Raw genomic sequence first — 19,179 nt, forward strand, 5'->3', positions numbered from 1 at the left:
GAACATTTTTATCCCCTCCAAAAGAAACCTTGCATCCATTAACAGTCACTCCCCATTCCCCCCTTTCTCCCCAGACCTTGGCAACCATTGGTTTACTTTCTGTGTTTATGGGTTCACCCATTCTGGACATTTTATAAAACAGAATTATGAACTATGTGGCCTTTTGTGCCTGGCTTCTTTCACTTTAAGGTCATGTTTTCAAGGTTTATCATGGGTATCTGGCATCAGTACTGCATTTCTTTCCATGACTGAATAACAATCCATTGTTTGGATAGACCACATTTTGTTTATCCATTCATCAGTTGATGGACATTTGGATTGTACCCTCTTTTTAGCTATTATAAATAATGCTGCTATGAATATTCATGTAAAAGTTTTTGTGTGGACAGTTCTGTTAGGTTTCTACCTAAGAGTGGAGGTTTTGGGTCATTGGGTAACTCTATACTTAATTTTTTGAGAAACTGACAAGCTATTTTTGGAGCCTAAGCTTTTGGAAGTCTTCTGTTCCTCCTTCAATGAAATCATCTGGTTCTTGTCAAGGGATCATGTAGAGACATTAAGTTAGTCATTTGGAATGAACATTTTCTCACAAATGAGGGAGCTGGTAGATGGAATTTTGAAACAAAGCAAAACAAGATGGATCGTGACCTATCTTATTGTAGATTTTTATGTACATATCTATACAAATCAGATCTCTCTGAAGCTAGGAACTAAGTTCTATTCATCTTTTTACTTGCCAAAGACCCCAGTTATTCAAAAAGTATTTCCTGGATCAATTGATAAGGCATGGTTCCTATCTTCAGGAGATTTGTATTTCGTCAGAGATACCAAAAGGGAAATGCAAATAAAATGCTGGAGGGCACCCCAGAGGAGGGATGAGTCTTTCTGCCTGGGGAGACAGGAGGTGGAAGTCCCTTTCTGATGGAGGAAGGATATTCTGAGTAAGAGACCAAGGCAGGAAAGTGGGAGACGCTGGGGAAGACGAGTGGCCATGCAAGGCTGGAGTGGAGGGTGCATGAAGTAGACAGGGAGGAGACCAGGGGCAAGGAGCTCTTGGAGCCAAACAAAGTGCTCAGCCATTGTGAAAAAGGCAGCAGAGGAGCGAAGGGTATGGGTGATGGCTGATGACCACAGACAGTGGGAGGGCTGGGAGTAGGAGAGGAGAACACCCAGCGGATAGACCTTGTGGAGGCTTCTCAGTCAGCCCTTCTTGGGAGGAGTTTAGCACAGCTTTGAAGATCTTTAGGTGAACTTACAGGTTCTCCATCAAAGAATAACTTAGGACATTAATTTGTTCTGTTGCACACACATTGTTTTATCATGTGTGACAGAGTCCATTGATTGCTAGAGTCAAATAAAGACAAAAAAAGAATTGAAAGGAGGGGGAACAAGGAGAAAAACCTATCAACTGGGGAACTCATTTTGTACATTTTAGGATACACAGCTGGTAAAGAACTCAGTATGAAAATCCTGGCATGAGGTGGGCCAACTAGGCATATCAGAGGACTCCCTCCCAGTCTTCTGCGGATGCTTCCCAAGACCTGGAGGGCTTAGTGGTCACAAGTGGCACTGAACAGATCTTCCTTGACTTATGATGGAATGACACCCTGATAAACCCATTCTAAGTTAAGCATACCATAAATTGAACCATCATTATAAATCCCCATCATCAGTGGGGATACTCTGTGCAGAGGTGACTGGGTCCTAGCACCTCTGGTTTGGCTAGGCCAGGCTACCCCATCTCTTTCATGAAGACCTCCAACCCCTAATATATATACTGATCTGAGTTTTCTTGGATCCTTTTGTTCCTTCATTTTTCCATAACCATCCCTGTTCCTTATGGAGAAGGAAAAGTACTGCCTGTTTGGACTGGGCTGTGTGGCCTCGGACAGGTCTGGCCTCAGCCTTCTCATGTATAGAACAGGGGGGACAGGGACTCTGATGTGATTCGTTTGCCTCACTGTGGCCAGTGTTCACAAGCATGGACCTTGGAGGTGAAAGGCTTGGCTTTGAGTCTTGACGCTGTCACTTCCTAGCATTGTGGCCTGGAACAAAGCACTTGAACTGAGCCCCAACCTTGTTTTTCATCTGTAAAGTATGACTGGTAATAACTGCTGTGGAGTGCTTAGATGTGCAGCAGTGACCATGACCCCTCCACCTCCACTAATGATGAAAGGGTTTTGAGTGCCTGTTGGTTGCCGGACCCTGTCCTTTTGACTCTGAAGGGTTCTGTTTCTGTTAAACTGAGGGCTGGGTACCTGCTTCCAGCTCTGTGTCATTGGTGCTGCATTGTAATGGTTTTGGCTGGCAGAGCAAGGTTCTGATTCTGTTTCCTGGTTTGGGGATGGTTTGTTCCTTTTTCTACCTCACCTGTGATGGGAACAGGGAGGCCCAGTGGCCAATGCCCAGGGATTCCCTAGTGTGCTTTTAAGACATGAATGTGCGGTTTGTTGTCCATTGGCCTAGGGCCATGATCAGGTTTGAAAGCCTTGGCTCTGAGATCTGCTGCCTGGGAATGGAGCCCAGTGCAGAAACTCTGATGCTCCTGCTCCAAACTTCAGGAGATCCCCAATACAGACAGTCATAATTTCTAGGTTTCTAGGTGCTGCCATCCTCAGAATGTGGGTTCACTGGAAGCACAGGGATTCACTGAAGGGTTCAGTGGCTCAGGAAGTTTCCATTCAATGAATCTGTCACATCTGCTTTATGCCATATTCTGTGCTGGGCCCTGGGGATACTGCAGAGGCTCAAATGACACTTTTTGTCCCTGACTTTGTATGGAATTGTTTGCAGGACACAAAGGCAGTCCCTAAGAAATTTCTTCCCCAGAATCTGGTATGTGTTTTGTCAGAGAAACACCCTTATGTCTGGTAGGTAAGGACCCTGAGAACTCCCTACCTGAGAGCCTCGCACACCTGTGTGAGCCCATGAATGACCCAGAGATCCTGCGAGAATGTGGAGTGTGATTCAGTAGATTGGGGTGGGGCATTGGAATCCATATTTCCTTTTTTTTTTTTTTTTTAAGATTTATTTATTTGAGAGAGAGAGGGCATGCAAGCAGGGGGAGGAGCAGAGGGCAAGGGAGAAAATCTCAAGCAGACTCCCTTCTGAGTGCAATGCAGGTCTCGATGCCACCACCCCAGGATCGTGACCTGAGCTGAAATCAAGAGCCTAATGCTTAGCCAACTGAGCCACCCAGGTGCCCCTGGAGTCCATATTCCTAATAAGCTCCCCGGTGAGGTTGTATTGCAGGCCTGTGGTCCACACTCTGAGTACCAAGGTTCCAAACCAGTGGTTCTCAGCACTGACTGCACACTAGAACCACTGGGAGCTTTTCCAAAAAATACCAAGCTGTGGACATTACGCTAAGTGGAAAAAAGCCAAACATAAAAGGCCACATACTGTGTGATTCTATTTGTATGCAATGTCCAGAACAGAGAAATCTAGAGAGACAGAGAGTAGATTTGGGCTTGCCTAGGATTGACAGTAGAGGAGATGGGGGTGTTAATGGGAGGTTGGTTCTTCCTGGTTGATGAAAACATTTTCTCATTTAAAAAAAAATTGCTGAGTTATATTCAAGACCACTGCAACCTAGAAGGGCAAACTTTATGGTATGTGGATTATGTCTCAATAACTGTCATTTAAAAAATCAGAATCTGGGGACACCTGGGTGGCTCAGTTGGTTAAGCAGCTGCCTTCGGCTCAGGTCATGATCCCAGCGTCCTGGGATCGAGTCCCACATCGGGCTCCTTGCTTGGCGGGGAGCCTGCTTCTCTCTCTGCCTCTGCCTACCACTCTGTCTGCCTGTGCTTGCTCTCGCTTCTCTCTCTATGACAAATAAATAAATAAAATAAATAAAATCTTTTTAAAAAAATCAGAATCTTGGAGGAGGGAGATAGATATTGGTAGAAATCAATCTTTCCCAGGTGGTGCTCATGTGTAGGCTAGGGTTATTTGCTCTAATCCAGTGATTCTCAAAGTAGGGTCCTTTGATGCATCAGCATCTCCTGGGAACTTGCTGGAAATACAGATTCTTGGGCTCCATGCCAGATTTAACTGAAGCAGAAACTTGTGTTTTAAGACACATGCCAGGTGAATCTGATGCCCTTTGAAGTCTGAGAACCTTCATGGCTAAACACAGTATTTTAAAAATGCAGACAGACCTGGATTTACAGCACAGTTCCCCCAGTTCTGTCGTGTTACCATGATTACGTGATGTAACTCCTCTGTGCCTCAGTTTCCTCACATAAAAAGGTGGATTGCTTCCTCCTAGGAGAGAGCTGTGAGGGTCAAATGAATTAATCTGAATTACTATGTTTGAGATGCTTTGGAAGCATTTGGAATCCCATTCTGGGATTTTGATGGGGAGCTACAGGTGGCAGCGGGACGAGGGCAGGCGGGGAAGAGGCTGGGAGGAGAGAGGACTGCTGTTTAGCTGGGTTGTGCATTCGTTGCCTGCAGGGAGCAGACGTTTGCTCTAGGCTCCTTGTTGATGTTAGAGCCTGGGGAACTGGGTACTGCTATGCATCAGCTGGTTAGAGCAGAAAGGGTCTCTCATGGGCTGTCAGAGAGTTTGAAATTGTTCCCCAGAATCTCCGTGGCTCAAGACTGAGAAGTCAATGGAGAGGTTTTGAGAGTGATTTTAGGGAGGGATGGAAATATACATAATGAGTTGATGCTTTCAGATAACTTGATCTCATTGAACCTTCTTCAGAACACTATGAATTAAGAATTTTAGTCCCCCCCCCCCCCAAAGAAGTCATGGAAAAATTAAGACTAGGGAAAGCTGCATGACTTGATCAAGGTCTCTGACCAAGAGCAGGGAGGGGCCTCGGGCCTCTGCTCTTCCAGGTAAAACACCACCTTCTGGGTCATTCAGGGAGAATTTGGGGACATAGGGGTTCCCAGTGGGCTGCCTTGGAATGATGTTGGGGTGTTTGATTAAAAACACCAACGCCTGCTGGAGGAGAATCTCTAGTGACGGAGCCTGGGCACTGGCATTGTAACCCTACTTCCAGATGCCACTGGCATGCGGCCAGCTTTGGGAACAGCTAGAGGCGTGTCCTATCCCCCCACCACTTTCCTTTCCCCTCACATCTCCCTCCTCCCTCGTGCACTTCCCCGGGGTTGTTCAATCTCTCCGGATAAACACCCCTTGAAAAGTGCACTGAAGCTCGCAGCCGGCCGGCCGTGTGCCTGCATGTTCGGAAGGGCAGGGAGCTGGCGGTCATGCTCTCAGGAGAGTGTCTCTGAGCAAATGACATGACACAAATGTTCTTCAAGGACAATCAGCCTCCAGAAAGATGACAGTGCTCTTGGCACCCTCACGCCTCAAGCAGGGAGGCTCTTCACTGTCTCTGCGAGATGGATCTTCTGAGGGTTTGGGCAGAGGCAGCGTGTCCTGGGGCCTCTGACCAAGAGAGCGGAGCCAGCCCAGGGAGGCAAAACCAGTGAAAAGCCCAGCCGCCTCCTCTCACCACAAGAGGCTCCCTAGAACAGCTGGACTTGTCACAGCTCTTTGGGCTTCTGGTATCTTCTATCACCTGGGCACCAAGTTGCATTTGAAAACTCCAATTAAGGCTCTTTTTCTTTTTTCATTAATTACTGTTTTTACTGAGGTGTAGTTGGCGCAATGTTACATTACTTTCCTGGGTTAAAAGCAGCAATTAAGGCTCTTTATCTACTTTGCAGACTGCTTTGCCCCAAGGATCTTTAGAACCTAGAACAGTAATAATAAACATCTTAAAGACTGAAGCTTCTTCTTCTTCTTCTTTTTTTTTTTTTTTTTTAAGGTTTTATTTGGCAGAGAGAGCTTGCATGCGACACACAAGCAGGGAGAGAGGCAGGGAGAGGGAGAAGCACAGCCTCGATCCCAGAACCCTGGGATTATGACCTGAGCCGAAGGCAGACTGAGGCACCCAGGTGCCCCTAACAACAGAAACTTCTTTAAAGGTTTTTCTGCCTCCTACCTCTGAGGCTTCAGAGCAAAAATCCTGCCAAGAAGATGGGGGCAGAGCTGAAGATCACCCTTTTCTCAGGCTCCTGTAGATAACATGTCGGGTTCACAGCTCCCTAGGGGGGTGTGTGTGTGTGCCTGTGTGCGTGATGGGGCAAGGGTCAGGTGCGTCTGGAGTGGGCATGTCCTTGCTGGAGGAGGAGGGCACCATGGGACTCCTGTCCTTTGTTAGTGTGGCTTGCTGGGGACTTTTATCCTCTTGACTCATGTGATCTGCTAGCCCAGCTCTGGCTAGCAGGCGGCACAGCCTGTCCCAGGTGTCAGGGGCCTCCGGGGTCTGGATCTCATATGCTCCCACCCCCACTAAACCCCATCCTCGAGGGCTCCCACGCCCTCATCTCCAGGCCCTGCCTTGAGATGGAATCCTGCCTCCCCCATGTCTGTACCCCGTCTGCTCTGGTCTCATCTCCTTGCTCCTCACTTGTCCCCAGTGCCCTTCTCTGTTGGCTCAGGCCGTTTGAGAAAGTGGAAAGGGAGAAGGGGCATCTTTGCAAAAGAGTGTGCCTATGGCTTTCTATTCTTCTAAGGACAAAGGCCAAAATCCTTACTAGGACAGCTTAAGGTCAGGCCCTGCTAAGTTAGGGGGGAAAATGTATGTGTGTGGGCTTGTAATTACAATAATAACAACATGGGGAGATGCACAGCAGATCTTTTTAGTTCCTCCAGTGCTCTCCGGGCTTTGTGCCTACTGAGCCTGCCGCCCAGAACACTGCCCACCACCTGCCCAGTTAACACCTTCCCGTCCCCGGATCTCAGCTCAGACCCCTGGCCCCCAGGCTGGATTGGTCCCCCCTCCTGCCCTCTCATTGCATCTTTTCCTTCATGGCCCCCACTGCAATGTATAGTTCTTGACTTATGTGTCCGGTTTTTAGATTGAGATCCGTTTCCCTTCTAGATCTTACACTCCATGAATGCAGAGGACTGTGTCTTCCCTGAACATGGCAGGGGAGGATGTGGACCAGGCTTGGCATTTGGTTAAAAATTGCTGAACAAAGGAGCCAAGGCTTGCGAGATGCCCAGTGCTGGGGATCACTGCCCACGTGGAAACTTCTCACCAGAGTCCTGGCTGTGTGCACATCTCTGTTCAGAATTCTATACAGCGTATTGTTCTGTGTGGTTTTTCTATGAAGATGTTGTGACTCTTGATATTTTAAATGGTCTCGAAGCCTTGGAGGCCATTCTTTCTGACTTGGGTTTAGATGCATGAGGCTTAAAGTGATTGCCGAGAGGCAACCTCAGCTGTCACAGCAGTTTGGTGCCCTGTGTGTGGCCTGTGGGCAGCCCATGCTTGCACTGTTTCCCAGAGTGCTATGGTCTTGTTCGTGGTTACGGGTGCACTCAGAGCTGCCGAATCAGTGCTCGGCTGGGCTTCTGGTTCCTCATGTGTCTTAGTGATCTCCCAGCCTGGGTTCCTTTAAAGGGCACTGGGTCATGGTGACCTCACTGGAGAATGCTCCAGCCAGTGACCACATCTCCGGTGACATGAGCCCTGTGGTTTCTTTAGGGCAGTACACAGTAGGTGGCTTCTTGGTGACATGGTGACTGACCTGTGTCTCTGGGAAGCTGTCTTTTGCTGCAGTGTTGTCTCAGGCACAGGCGTGAAAGCCAACCTCCCACCCGGCTCCCAGCTACCGGGACCTTGACACCATGTGACACAATCCATCTTCTCCGTATCTTTCAAGTGGAAATTGGGAAAGTATCCCTTTTGATCGTCAGTGTTGCTTGGTCCTTTCTGCAGATTGTGACCCAGTAACGGATTCTGAAACTAAATGTGTGAGCCATCACCAGTATTTAGAAAAAACAGACAGAGGGGCACCTGGCTGGCTCAGTTGGTAAAGCATGTGAGTCTCGATTTCAAGGTCTTGTGTTCAAGCTGCATGCTGGGCAATAAAGCCTACTTAGAAAAAAAAAAAAAGCTGGAAAGGGATAGCAGTCTGTAATATATGTAGTGAAAGTAAGTATTTTTTGGTGAAACTTCTCTTTTAGGTGTGTGTGCATGCAAGCAATCCTCCAATAACATATATTTCTGATAGTCAAAAATACCCAATCATCACAGTTTATTGCATGTCTCACTTGGACTCGACAATGTCACTACCACCTCTGTTTTGCTTCTTCTTAAAGGTATGCAAAATCCAGTCAGATCAAGACCGTGTCAAGCAGCAAGATATTTTTTAAAGGAAGTAGGTTTCGATACAGGTGGGTACCTGTGGTTCCATTTTGATGGTGGGTTGGGGTGGGGGCTTCCATTTACTTCCATTTACTAAATCAGTGCTCTTTGGTTTGTAAGCCGGTTTTGGTCCTCCCTTCCCATTCCACACATGTGTGACACTCATGGGCCCCCCTCAAATTCCACTGTAACTTCTCTGAGGGAGGAAGAGAAGTGTGGATTTCTAGAGCAGATAAGGCCATTGTGAAGTTAAAAAAAAAAATACACGCGCACATCCCTCCCCTTCTGCTCTGAGTGTGCACAGACGTTGTGTTTCTTTTTTGCAGTGGTAAAGTTGCCAAAGAGGTGGTGGAGGCCAGCTCCAAGATCCAGAGGGAGCCTCCGGAGGTACACAGGTAGGTGGGGTGATCTCTGGGGCTCTGGGAAGCTTCAGGGATGGACAGAAGGATTTCAGGCTTGTTTTGCCAAGTTCTCTATATCTATATCTCTATATCAGGAGGGGGCATAAGGTCACCAACTGCCTGTACATGTATCAGTATGGGCACATCTGTTTCCAGGCATGGTACCCTCGCTGTCCTGGAAATCTCTCAGGGACAGTCGTGACAGGGCCATGGCGTGAGTGTGGCCCGACTCCATTCTGAGTTGCTTGCTCTGTGGGAAGTCATTGGCTCGACTGGGCCTGGAGTGTCACGTGAAAAGTGTGTGTGAGGCACAGTGGTATCCTCTCCTAGCTGAGCTCGTTATCCTGCCCTCTTAGAACTGCTCTCTCTTTCTGCCTCTGTTCATCAGATGTGGCCAGTACCCATTGACCCCAACTTCTCTTAGACAGTTTCATATGAGGAAGGCAGGGGGTGCTCCTTGCTTCTGGGGCTACTTACTCCCAAAGGTCTCTTAGAGAAATGAGAAACTTAGTCATTAGTGGTTTAAGAGCATGCATCTTCATAATGTGGCAGTCTGTTGCTGTTTGGTCATGTTGGACTTTATATCACCATGAGACACAGATTGTTGCACACCCTAAACCTCAGACTGCTAAATATCTAAGGCTGAACATTCTCATCATGACGTTCTCCTTTTTGAGGGCAAGACCTCCCTAAGTTAGGTTTTTTTAGGAGGTTCCCACACACAGGTTGGCACCTCTTCCTTCCTTCCCCTTTGGACTTGGAAGAGTCTCCCCTATGCTTGCCTTTGTGCAGTCTCCTCTGTTTCTGGCATGATGCAGTAAGCCGGGTGCCTCTTATATGATTGCCTGGGTTGTTGGGTCTCTCGGAAGTGTGGCTGAGCCAGCCTGGCCAGGCATCCAGATAGCACTTCTCTCCCCCACCAGGGAGCAGGACTAGAGTTGGCACAGGAGCCCATGAAGACGTGTCCAGAGAAGAATTCATTCCTGGTTCAGGTGACCCAGTGGGCAGTGGTCATGCACATCTGCAGAAGCAGTCTTTCCTGCTTCGAGAAGCAGGAGATGGTGGTAGGGTTAGGGAGCACCATAGCCAGGGGGCACCTTAGTCCAAAACCATGGAGGTTTTCTAACGTATCCCTTGATAACACTAGTCTTTTCTTTGTATTTATTTAACTTTAAGATAGTCTTTACAGTCCCTCTTCTACCACTGGTTACAAAGTGTGGCAGAAATGAAAAAGAGGAAATGATTTAAAAAAAAAATCTCATTTAACTTTCCTAGACTCGGCCAGAAATGACCTTAAGGATCACCTAATTAGATGTATCTGTAGTCTAGGGAACTTGGGTCTCAGAGTTAAAAGTTAAAGGGAAAAGATCTATCTAAAGACATAAATTCTGTTCTATGGCAGGCATAAGCCTGTGTTCTTTTCTTTGTAGCATTTGTCACCCAGAAAACCTTTGGCATTCTCTTAGAAGCTGGTAGGCAGAACCACCCCAAGGGCTCTGCTTGAGCTTTAGTCTTCTAACTTGAAGTGTGAGTGTTTGATCTTAAAAAAAAAAAGAAGAAGAAATACTTGATGCTGGGGAATTCTCTTGATAGGTCAAACACAAAGAAGGACACTGTTTTTAACAATATGCTTTCAGAGACTCATATTCCCAATATGGAAAACTTTCTAAGAATCCTGTAATCATCTTTGGTTAATGAGATCAGAAATAATAAAAGTATTTCTTTTTTCAATTGAGATATGCATAATTTATGGGAATCCAGGATTCTCTCCTAGATCAGGGCTTCTCAAACTTTAACTTAGACAGGGGTTGCCTACGGATCTTGTTAAAATCAGATTCTGATTCATGAATCTGACCTTTCTAATGAGCTCCCCAGTGGTGGCCATGTGTCTGGTTTAGAGACCACAGTTTGAGTAGCCGGGCCGTGGGAGTGAAGGGAGCAGAGTGGCCATAGTGAGAATCTTTTCGCAGAATAGACGGAACCACCAGAGCAGATGAGAAAGAAGGCATCAGTCAATTCAGAGTTTCCCTTTTCTGGAATCTTCTAAAATCCCCCAGGGATGTTATTGCAAACCAGGACCTATAGGCCTTTGAGACACTGGTTCATATGCCTTTTCTTTCCCTTCTCCTGACCCCTTTTATGTGTATATGAAAGTCTATCGGGTCCACATCCATTGAACATCTGGTCCTCAGCTTTTTGGCAGTATTTCTCAAGTCTCTGACAATATAAGGAAGAGTTTGTTTAAAGTAATGATGCAGAGCAAGCTGTGGGAGGAAAAGGCTTGTGTCTGTTTGGTCATCTGAGTATCACTCAACACCTAACACAGCACTTATCACATAATAGAGGTCAGTACATAGTTGTTGACTGAACCTGTGCTAGGGGTGTGGGATGACAGCAGAATGCGGGCCGTTTTCCAGGACCTGAGATCTGTTCAGCTGGGGACCTTGCCCTACCCCGAGGCAATAATGCAATCAGAGCCAAGGAGATGTGCCACTTCCAGTTGCAACTTCTCATTTCTTCCCAGTGGCCAGTTGCGTGGTAGGACAGTTTTTCTCTTAATCAATTAGTTTTTAATTCTTTTGGCTTCTTTGATGTGGCTGTCAAAAGTGAGAGTATAGCAATGAACTATTTTCTCTGGCTCTGTTAATAGAAGAGCGCTCCTTTAGAGTGGTGATGGTAAGGTCTCAGTTAGTTGTCTTTCCTCACGGTTGAGAGTGTACTCTTCAAAGAATGGCAAGTTCATGGGCTACTACTTTTCCTGAGGTTTGTGTGTTTAGAGAGAGACAGCACAGATCAAGGACACGGTCTTGAGATTTTTCTTTTTTTTTCGAAAAGAGAAAAACTAACTCTCATGATTGCTCACTGATCTTTGCTGGTGACAGGAAAGATCACCAGCTTAGGGGTGATCTTTGCTTAGGGGGAGGGCAAAGCCCTCCCAGGGTTGGCTACTTGGTAAGAATCGCTCATCCACGCCAGCAGTCCAGGGAGGCAAAAGGTTGCTGCTCAATGAGCCCAGGGCTGGCTGTGTGAGCCATCTGGGCACAACAGCCACCACTGGAGGACACCCAAAGGCAGCATTTGGACCTGAAACAGCACCAGTCTAGGGGTCATGAATTTGGTTGTGTTGCTTACGGGCTGGGTGGTCTAATCTTGGTTGTGTTGCTTTCAAGCTGTGTGGTCTTGGGTAAGTCTCTTAACCTCTCTGATCATTAATTTACTCATCTATAAAATGAGATTCCAAATATTACTTTGCCCAACTTCTAGATTTTGTTATGGGCATAAAAATAATGTGCTTTAAAAAGTTAAAAAGTGCCATATGAATGTGAGGTGATGTATTATTCCTGTCTCTCATCCAAAAATGGGAAGCTGGAATTTAACAGACATGTCCTCATTAAAGCATCTTCAGTTGGAGTTTGGATGACAGGCCAACAGCACTTGCTTTACTCAAGGACTGGTGCAGGAACTCCACGAGCCTTGTGTTAGTTGCTCTATATTATGCCATCAGTTTTGCTTTTTTTTTTTTTTTTTTTTTTTTTTTTTTAAGATTTTATGTATTTGACAGAGAGGCAGTGAGAGAGGGAGCACAAGTTAGGGGAGTGGGAGATGGAGAAACAGGCTTCCCACAGAGCAGGCAGCTGGATGCGGGGCTCGATCCCAGGACCCCGAGATCAGTCTTGAGCCAAAGGCAGATGCTTAACAACTGAGCCACCCAGGAGCTCCTATGCCACATTTTTTTGGAAAGCAATCTTAGAATGTCCTTACGATTTCTGAAGAAAACCTTTTTACCTCAATAGAATTCCCAGTCACTATTTCATTGGAAAAAAGTTCTGTGCTGAATACAAAGAGGGTGAGGCATTTTGCAGAATCCATTGATGGGGGGATTCTGAGAATGGGAAATATGGCACAGACCCTTGGCTGGCTTGGAGAGACTCCGGCCAGAGAGGCTGTTATATCAGGACCTTGGAAGGGCAGGGTGGGAGCTAACTGGGATGCTGGCACATCTTCTAGAAGACCGCTTGACACAGTGGAACTTCATATAGCCAGAAAGGAGGACAGTAGCGGTAGTGACCAGAGTCCTCTCTGGGACACTATAGGATAAATCATGCAGGAAGGCAGTGGAGAGCACAGCAAGAGAATCAGCTTAACTGAGCTGGCTGAGAATCAGCTTACCTGAGTGTGCTTATCTGAAGTATCTCTAGGCAAGTCCTATAACTTCACCGTGTCTCAGTGTCCTCATCTATGGATATGGCATTCTCCTTGCCTGTCTCAGAGGACCACTGAGGAAAACAAACATGGCCAAGTATGTAAGCCACTCTGTAAACTAAAAAAGGTGCCATCATATTCTGTTATTACATTTATGGGTAGTGGTAGTATAAATTGCTGGTGGCTCTGGCTCGAAATGAAACCAGGGTCAGCTGTAAGCTTTAAGAAGGTTGCAAGGAGAGAGGAAATCTGTAGTCTACAGGGGTTGGTGGAGAAAGTCTGAGAGAAAGGCATTTTGATTCTGGTTTTGCTAATCTTGCCCTTTAGCTGTTGCAGTACCTAATACCAAGGTCTGGAGCCCTGGATCCTTTGTGCTCCAGGAAAACTCTCTCATTGTGTTCACCTTTGGGTTTATCTGAGTCTTGTACTTAGTGGGAGGCAGTGTTCACCTCTGAGTCATAGAACTGGAGAGATTCAGGGTTGTAATCGACTGTGTGGCCTAACCCTCAGCAGACCCTAAACCCCGTTGACCCTGGCCGAAGTCCTCCACTACAGTGTGGCTGTAGAAGCCTGTAAGCATGGGTGCTGAGTTCGCATCCTCCTGACCTCCCAGTGCCCAGCAGGCTCACATGGGTGAGCTCAGCCTGTCCCTATACAAGCAGCCAGATGTTGCAGTGTTGGCACTGGAGGGGGGCCAGGGGGCAGGATGCTTTATATCTCCAAGTGATGGAGATGGGGCACTGCTGTGGAGAAAAAGATCCTCCATAAAGTCTCATTACAGACCCTCCTTGATGAAGTGCAGTAATTTCTGGGGGATGGAACTGCTGCCAGTCAGTTGGCAGGGTGGCCAGAGGTGGGGCAGAGATTCTTGCAACAATGGAAAATGGGCTTTTCTGAGGTCAGGAACCTCCATGGTCCACACAAACATGGCGGCATGTGCTTTGCAGAGCTAGAACAAACAGCTCAGTCATGAGGGCCGTAGGGCCAGAGGAAATCCCATGAAAGCTCAAAAAATGAGGACCCACCCTCGCTCCTTCCCTTCCTTCCTACCTTCCTTCCTTCCTTCTGTCTGCAAGCAAACGCTGTCTCCATTTCTTTCCTTGTCAACCCCGCCATGCTTGCCAGAGGACCCTTGGCCATGATTATCCTCCATGGGATGTGTGCTTTTCCAGCTGTGGCTGTAACACATTAATGAGTCATGAAAATAGACTAGCAATTCAAACAAAATGAAGTAGAATGAGGGGGGAAAGTGAATCACACATAATAAGAGTTACTGTGGTTGCATGAAACATTGCTTTACTTGTGTCTTCCTGTATGGGTTCAGAGAAATGACATAAAATTTCTTAATGGGGGTGTCCATCAAAAAGTCTGAAAATCATAGCTCTAGAGAGTGAGTTACTTCATGCAAGGACCATGGCTCACTGGAACAAGGCAGATCATCCGATGTATATGTATCAGCTAAAAATAAGTAGTTGTAGAGTGAAATGATGAAGGACGGGACTCCATGGTTAAGCAAGTCTTCATAATTTTTTCCCCTCCAGTGCCAGTTCTGGGGGGTACTGGGTTCTTCTCCTTCCCTGTCTCGTGCCAAACAGATATGCCAAAGCTGTAAGATAGTCCTGTAACCAACCTGGGGAAGCCAGGACTGCATTCAATTTACTTTAATTTTGAATGTGAGCAGCCCTTGATAAGATACCTAGGGAGGCTCTGTAAGGCACACCAGAATGGCTAGATCAGTCTGCGCCCTTCAGTTGCTTTGCCAAGGTGGAGCTGATTAGTACAGCAGTAATGGCAGAGAGACAGAAGTGCCAAATGCCACGAGATGTAAAAGAAGGGAGAGTAGTGTGAGGGGAGAGAAAGAGAACAAATGAAAATGTGTCACGAGGGTTGTACAAGGGGGCATCAAAGGCTTAGGAGACACTGGACACCATCTTTGAAGAGTAGGTTGGTTTGGGTTTTGAGAGGAGACACTGGACGCCATCTTCGAAGAGTGAGTTGGTTTGGGTTTTGACAGGAAACATGAGGAGGAGAAGAGTGCTGAAACACCCACTGGAGGTACCCCACCTCCCTATCTTTCAGGGCAGACAGCTGGCGGTGTGGATGGGTTTGCTGCTATCAGCCAATAGTCTTGACGAGATACTCGTACATTTTCCTTGCCATCTGCTGCCCTTTGCAGCCAATAGCAGGTGTATGCTGCCTTCAGAAGCAGAGCTTCGGGGCTGGCTGGTGAGAGGGCTGGGAATCTGAATGGGAGTATTAAACATAGATATTAAATATTGGACATCTAGCAACAGCAAGGTAGCTCAAGCCTGTCTGACTGGGTTATGTTTTCACCTTTGGTTTCTTGGTGATTGTTAAATTACTTTGAGTCATGCCCTTCATTTACTTTTCTGTGTATCAAGTTCAGTGACACCTGCCTCTCATGTCATTTTCAGTGTCCGTGTTGTCACCTAGAATGCCTCAGTCTGGTGACATATGAGGAAATAAGTTTTTTTTTTTTTACTATGTTGCATTAGAACACATTGGACATTCTGTCAGAACTTAAATATTAAGGGCTGTCTCTCCTAAGTGTTATGTTGTCTTTACCACTGGCCTCATCCACTGTGGAGTCTAGAGACAGTTCCCAACTTGGATAGCTAACCAAGATGGAGGGGCTGGCATTCGCAATGAAAACCAATTCCCTCTGATTTGTGTCTGTTTTTAGAACCAGTATGACTCAGAGCCGCAGTTCCTACTCCTTGAACAAACAGCTCATCATTAACATGGAGCCCCTGAAGCCCCTGCTGCCTTCCCCCAATGAGCAAGAAGAGGAACTTCCATTGGGTGAGGGTAAGTACCCTTCCTTCCAGAAGTTGGCATTGCAGGCTTACCATGGCGGACAAGTGAGGCGCCAATCCTGGGTACCTAGGTAATGTTTGGGGTTGGGGATGGAATGAATCATAAACTATTTCTTATAAGTAGGCTGTTTGCTTCTGGAAGACTGTATTATTTTGAGAGTTGTAGCAGTTTCTCCAGGAAAAAGCCTATGGATACAAAGTAGTCCTAAAAATTATGTGTTAAAGCAGTAATGCTGTTAGCCACCCCCCCCCCCCACCAGTGTGGTAGCCACTCGCAATGCATGGCTATTTAAAACTAAGTTTAAATTCATTAAAATTAAAAATTAAGTTCTAGTCACATAAACTGCATTTCCGATGAGTGATAGCCACATGTGGCTAATGGCTGCCATCATGGGGAGGTCAGACCAAGAACATTTCCACCACTGTAGAAAGTTCTACTGAATGGTAAGTTTTTATTATAATTAAATTAGTGGTTGTAAAGAATTCTCTGTAAGTCTTTATATTGGTCATTCTGTTCTACCTCACTATTTCTTCATACTTACATACCATTTTCTTAGGCCTTTCTCTGATAGTTTTTTTTTTTTAAAGATTTTATTTATTTATTTGACAGACAGAGATCACAAGTAGGCAGAGAGGCAGGCAGAAAGAGAGAGGGAGAAGCAGGCTCCCTGCTGAGCAGAGAGCCCCATGTGGGGCTTGATCCCAGGACCCTGAGATCATGACCCAAGCCGAAGGCAGAGGCTTAACCCACTGAGCCATCCAGGCACCCCACTCTGATAGTTTTGATACAAGCTAAAACACATATAGTCCACCTCAACCCAAAAGTTGTTGTATTTTTAAGGTCCTACTATATGTGCATCTAGGCCTTTTTGGCTTTGAAGGACTTTACTTCCTTCAGAGACGAATCTCCCCACACTGTTTGCTGGAGACATTTCAGAGGCAAATCTCCCACATGAATTATCAAGGTATATTCTAAAATGCACTCAAAATAAAGTTATTAGAACCCTGAACACAAACACAACATTGATTTTCCTTAGTGACTTGGGTTTCATCACTTAAAATATGGATACTGGGCAGTTTCAAGAGGGCAGGTCTCTCTGTCCCCAAAGACCTCCTTTAGCTGCAGCTTCGATTCTCGAATCCCGTCTACAGGGAAAAACCCTGCAGCCTACAATGAGTGTATGGCTTGGGATGCAAATACCCTTGGGAGAAGGAGCAGCAGGTACTTCACGCTGAAGTGTAAATAATTTTTAGTAAGTCTTTTCCTGAGAGGAAGCTTAATGGCTAGGAGGAGAACTGGACAGCTTAGATGCCCCAAATTCCTTGAGTGGAAAGAAAGCATTGCAAGATAGGAAGTGTGGGGCCTCAGGAGACATCCTTATCCCCAGCTGAGCCACAAGGTGGTGACAAAGAGAATGGCCTTGGTCTACTCCTGGCCTGTGCTCTTGGTCTTAGCAACTAACTCTGTTAAATTCCCAAGGGTCTCTGGGTCTATGTTGCTTGTGTATATTTTCCAGCACCCTGTCTGATTTTATATGTTTTTCACCTGTAATAAAAGTAGCTTTCATTTCTGATCCCCAGGGATTTTTCTGGACTTCCTCTTGTAGAGAAGGAAAAATTCTTCCTCTTTGAGGTCTTTCAGCTGGACCAAGATTTAATTTACATAAAACAAATTAACAGGAGAGAAAACCCTCAAGTTTTATTATGTGCACATGGAGGCCCCCAAATGAAATTGAGACCTAAAGAAGTGATTAAAGCAGGCAGTTTATATACGTTTCAGACAAAGAGACAATAAATTTGGTAGGAATTGACAGGATAAAGAAAACAGGTGTTTGGGAGCTTTAATTATTAGGGAATTCTAAGCAGACATTAGGCTAGCATCTAGTAGATTGGAAAAAAATAACAAGGTTTGTACAGCTTTCTTAGCTTTGAAGTCCTTATCTCTGGTGACAAGGATGTCTTCTTCTTCTTTTTTTTTTTTTTTGAAGGTTTTATTTATTTATCAGAGAAAGAGACAGACAGAGTGTAAGCAGAGGGAGGGAGAAGCATGCTCTCTGCTGAGCAAGGAGCCTGATGCGGGACCCGATCCCAGAACCCAGGGGTAATGACCTGAGCCGAAGGCGATGCTTAACTGGCTGAGTTACCCAGGGGCCCTGACAAGGATATCCTTTTGCTTCTCATTAGAGGGAGCGTGTTTTTCATAATGGAGATTTGTTTCCTGCTCTCAGAGGGACAGAGGGTCCAAGTGACCTTGCACTGGTCACTTACCAAGTAGCTTCAATTCAAAATAATCAATATGAACTGTGATATATTTTGAGTGGTTTGCCCTTGACCCTTACATATTTCTGTACCTGGAATATTTGGTTTAATGGAATCCACTTTCTCTGGAAGTCATGATTCTCCCAAGGTTGAATGGAGAAGAGAAAAGGAAAAGAAACAACCCAAGCCTGGAGCTGTGACTGTGTTTTGTCTACAGAGGTGGAAACCTAGATGGGAACAAATATTCCATGGGGATTATGGGAGTCAGGTCACTCTGACCCTAGGAGTCACCCCTCAGGATATAACAGGGAAGTGGGAAGCTTTCCCCTGGTCCCTTTCCCCCATTCAGTTAAAAGTCATTTTGCTCCATTTTCTCTAATGAGGTTCTACTGCTAAATCCTAATCTTAACTTTAACACAAACGCTATGGACAAGAGACACATGCGTTACAATGAACTGCAATAAAAATAAAAAATTTCGTGATATATGATAAGAATCCATAAACAACCTTTTCAGTTTTTCCAGTTACTTAAAGAAGAATCTTAAATTCTTTCACCAGCTATAAAGTCAAACTGATAGGTTACTCTCTTAAAAAGTCCAAAACGGTTCTATAAATATCTAAGAAAACTTTTTTTTTTTTTTTTATTAGGAAGTCCCCTTATGGGACATCTTGTGGGTTTTGAAGCTCAGACAAATCCTATCAATCTCCAGGATATAGAATCAACTTAAAAGGGAAAGAAGTAAAGGCGGCCGTATTTTACTATTAAGTAAGTGTCTAGTGAATTGAATGACCTTCTCAGTCAACAGAAAGAGAGCAAAATCTGAAATTCAGTTATGATTCCCACAGTGAAACTAGCTCTGTGTTCAAATAGGCAGAGAGGCAGGCAGAGAGAGGGGGGAAGCAGGCTCCCTGCCGAGCAGAGAGCCCCATGTGGGGCTCTATCCCAGGACCCTGAGATCATGACCTGAGCTGAAGGCAGAGGCTTAACCCACTGAGCCACCCAGGTGCCCCAAGCTCTGTGTTCTTGATACCATTAGATCTCTGTTAACTAATTTAGAGTCTGATTCTGCTCCATGTCTTGTCTTTGAGTATCAGGCAGTGGGATTTAGACATTCCATAGGGATGAATATTTTATAGATTTGTATTTCTCTGGTATATAAAGAGAAGAGAGGCAGAGACCACCGCTTTAAACAAAGATATCTCCACCTTTGTGAATGGACTGTCTTTCTTAATACATACAGTGTAATGAATTGAGTTTCATCTTTGTATTTTTATGCTTTTTGAAGCTTTTTATGC

General features: G+C 45.7%; 1 protein-coding gene across 2 annotated transcripts in view; it reads left to right on the forward strand.

Moving 5' to 3' along the window:
- The window catches only part of FRMD3 (FERM domain containing 3), a 310,077-nt gene that overhangs the window by 228,498 nt on the left and 62,400 nt on the right, over positions 1-19,179 (forward strand). For both annotated transcript variants that reach the window (XM_059141925.1, XM_059141924.1), the window contains exons 11-13: positions 8,138-8,212; positions 8,510-8,578; positions 15,492-15,616. In XM_059141925.1, coding sequence (XP_058997908.1) covers positions 8,138-8,212; positions 8,510-8,578; positions 15,492-15,616 — 269 coding nt within the window. The remainder of the gene's footprint in view (positions 1-8,137; positions 8,213-8,509; positions 8,579-15,491; positions 15,617-19,179) is intronic.

Source organism: Mustela lutreola, chromosome 12, assembly GCF_030435805.1.
Source record: "Mustela lutreola isolate mMusLut2 chromosome 12, mMusLut2.pri, whole genome shotgun sequence".
In the NCBI taxonomy this organism is placed as follows: domain Eukaryota; kingdom Metazoa; phylum Chordata; class Mammalia; order Carnivora; family Mustelidae; genus Mustela; species Mustela lutreola.